At 29.4% G+C, this 3,297-nt stretch overlaps 1 protein-coding gene across 1 annotated transcript; it reads right to left on the bottom strand.

The window, feature by feature from the left end:
* Window positions 1-211: 211 nt before the first annotated feature.
* Window positions 212-1,268, bottom strand: LOC113376655. The gene is made up of 5 exons (XM_026616651.1): window positions 1,187-1,268; window positions 1,001-1,125; window positions 708-939; window positions 452-633; window positions 212-376 (listed from the first exon to the last, which is right to left on the bottom strand). The coding sequence occupies exons 1-5, from the start codon at window positions 1,266-1,268 to the stop codon at window positions 239-241; spliced, it is 759 nt and encodes a 252-aa protein (XP_026472436.1). The 3' UTR covers window positions 212-238.
* Window positions 1,269-3,297: the final 2,029 nt, after the last annotated feature.

The following is a 3,297-nucleotide window of genomic DNA, read 5'->3' on the forward strand; positions in this document are numbered from 1 at the left end:
ATTACTATAACTTGTCCTACGGGAAGTTAATTAAAACCTGTGAGAAGGAAATGTTATAAATATATTCTAAACTAAAGGCAAATTATTTTTTTGTAAAAACGTATGTATTTTGCGAATTGATTCGTTTACAATACAATAACTTATATACAATCGTTCAAATAAATAAACTACAAATATCTACAAAATAAATTAATGTTCTTCGGTCGTTTCAATGGCTGCAGCACTTCGATGAAGCTTCTTATGCATATGCGTTGTAAGCCAAGTTCTGGGCATCGATCTTGGGTTCAGCAGGAGCTGACCAGCCGAGAGAACGGGCGTACTGTTGGTCCCATGGGCCGTGGGCAGCGATTTGTGGAGCATGGTGGTCAGAAGCAATCTGTTACAAAATTATTGTTAAAATTCTGTTGTAAATTTGTAGGTATTTCTGAATAATGATTCGATCAATATATACCTTTTTACACAATTGGAATACTGCCATGGCCAGAGATACAACAAATGAGAAGAAAGACAGCTGGAGTGCGTTCCATGCTTTGATGCTGAGTACACCCAAAGCCAAGGGGATGAGGGTCAAAGCCTTAAGCATGATGAAGACCAAGATTGGTAAAACAATTTTCTTCAATTTGGATTTTCTTGCTGAAAATCAAAGTAAATAAATAAAATAAATTTGAATGAATGTAATTAATGGCGTTTAAAATTACGTGATACGCTGCTGCTCTTAGCTTCATTGACATCATCTTCGAATTTGACAGAAATATCAAGTTCATCGTTGTCCAAATTTCTTGGTGAGATTTTGACTTTAGATTCTCCGAATGGCATTTTGAAAGATACATCATGTCCTTTCAGATATTTTTCAACTGAATCTAAGAAGGAACCATCTGATCGTCCATCAACTTCATTTGCGCTGTAGCTATTTCTGCTAATTTCTACATTTTCAGAAACCTTAAAAACATACGTAAAATTATATTGAGTAAATCACTGTTGTTATATATCCACCACTAACTTGGAAGTTGTCTTTCTTGAATAGCATATCCAAAAAGCTCATAACTTTAAATTTCATACAAGCAATAGCATCGTTTCCATCACATGATGCTTTCATTTCTTTTGCTAGATCACTGACCGGCATTTCTATACGAATAAATAACGAAATTAACAAAAAATTTACAACAATGATAATTCTAAGTAATACCTTTGAAAATATTTTGTTTTGCTGGTTGAGCTAAACAAGCACCGAAAAGCACAAACACACATAAAAGTTTAAAGGAAGTCATTTTAATGAATTTGTTGTAATTCAGTTATTGACTGATGATTGATTGAAGGAATGTAATCAAATGATGATGATTCTCTGTATCCATCAACTATTTATATGTCCAGTTTCTGATGTCATGAAGCATTATGGCCAGGGTTTGGTCGCACTGTCTTTGTCTCTCGCCATATTGATAAGACGGGCGCGAGCGTGATGTAGGTGCATCGTATTATCGAGGCAAATATGTGCACTGAATATCTAATTCGACAATCACAGAACTTTAATTTCTTTTCAATATATATTTCAAATACTGGCATACAAAGTTGTCTTTACTGGAAGATTACTAAGTTTCTGTTAAACAAATTAATATTTGATATATAATTGTTAACATTCATTTATAAATTAAAAAATTATAATACAAAAATTAATATTATTGATAGAGCGGATCCTGAAATCTTGATCGATTTTTGCGATTGCCTGTAAGACTCACTAAAGCGAAAATACAAATTTAAATTCAAGTTATTATTTATTTAAAATAGAATTTTTAATTAATTCAAAAAAGAAATATCGAAGCGCGTTAGCACCGCATCGCAGACTTACGGATAAACATTGGTATGGAACTCATAGAAATGTAAACAAGATTTATACTTTTTTATTAAAATCTTTATAAATTATCTGATAATTTGATGTGCATAAGTCTAATGATCTTTTTTGACCGTCAAATTGCATTTTTTTTTTTATTTTTTCTCTTGAACTCTGAAACCACTAGACCTGCCTTCCCAAAAATTTACACGGTATTTCATTTTGTCAATGCAAACATAATGTTTCTTAATTATTCAAATTGGATGCTCCGTTCTCTCAAAAACTGATTTACCATTTTTGGCTCTGTTTGCTTCGTATCTTCGAAACGGCTAGATCTGTTTTTACCAAAAACTAATCAGCACGTCTCCTTATCAATACAAATTGAATGTTTTTCGAATCATTCAAATCGGTTGATCTGTGTTTCCAAAATCGTCGACAAAAATTTCATTCATTTCATTCATTTTTTCTAAGATATGCCAAAATGTTCAGAAACCTCTCAAACGTAAAAATATATAAAAAATTATTTTCGTTTTTTTTTGCGATTACTATAATTTACCTTATGCCAAGTTAACAATTTTAGCCATTAAATTATATTTTTTTATTTTCAATGATAATAATAGAACTATCTTCAGTACTACGTATCTTGTTCATATTAATTTTTTGAATATTAATTATTTCCACAAGATTTGATTTTTAATCATACAAAATTAATATTAAAAATTATTTCAAATCATTTATCACATAATAATAATAGATTAATTTCTGAATTTCAAGAACAATTTCAATAAGCATTTACAATAAAATTTTAAAATAGGATATAATCGATATTTAAAATGAGCTTAAAGCTTCGACCGCCACAGGTGTTAACATATGATACTAATCTGAAAGTGTGAATATTTAAATAACTTCAAAATAACAAAAATATGTAATATGTTGCAATTTTTGAGATTGATGCGCAATATCATGATCTTTCCATAAATATGCCTTGAAAATTAAATTTGATCATAAGTTAAATTTGATTTGTAGATAATTAGTTAGAACTGTTTTGAAAAGTGATCTTGAACTTTGAAATCGAGATGATCAACTGGATCATAAACATGTTGAAACAAAAAGAAAACTATATAAGACAAATTGAAGGATAAATAGAATTGAAAAAGTACTAGATCGGACAAAAAATGAGCTGAAGGGATTAGGATGAAGAGCACCTGTATGAAAACAAGACACTAAAGCAAAAAATATAAATTTAAAAATATAATATACATAAATATAGAGAAAAGTGATTATTTACATCATGAAGTCTATTTATTATTATTATTTCAAGATAAACAAGTATTACATAATATTTTTTTTGTTGCACTACTAAAGACTTTCAAGACAATTTATCTGAATTATTACCATAAAGTGGTTCATATCAACATTATATTTATTTTAGATTTTACTCTATCTGTCTGTTTCTTTATGTCAAATCCATT

Source organism: Ctenocephalides felis, unplaced genomic scaffold (assembly GCF_003426905.1).
Source record: "Ctenocephalides felis isolate EL2017-DRISC unplaced genomic scaffold, ASM342690v1 CF-g0.4_SCAFFOLD_01886, whole genome shotgun sequence".
Taxonomy (NCBI): domain Eukaryota; kingdom Metazoa; phylum Arthropoda; class Insecta; order Siphonaptera; family Pulicidae; genus Ctenocephalides; species Ctenocephalides felis.

Excerpts from the sequence above, each read along its gene's own strand:
- LOC113376655 (XM_026616651.1), bottom strand. The coding sequence starts at position 1,268 with ATGACTTCCTTTAAACTTTTATGTGTGTTTGTGCTTTTCGGTGCTTGT. Across the intron at positions 1,126-1,186 it reads AAAACAAAATATTTTCAAAG|AAATGCCGGTCAGTGATCTA; the intron begins GTATTACTTAGA and ends TTATTCGTATAG. Across the intron at positions 940-1,000 it reads TCAAGAAAGACAACTTCCAA|GTTTCTGAAAATGTAGAAAT; the intron begins GTTAGTGGTGGA and ends TATGTTTTTAAG.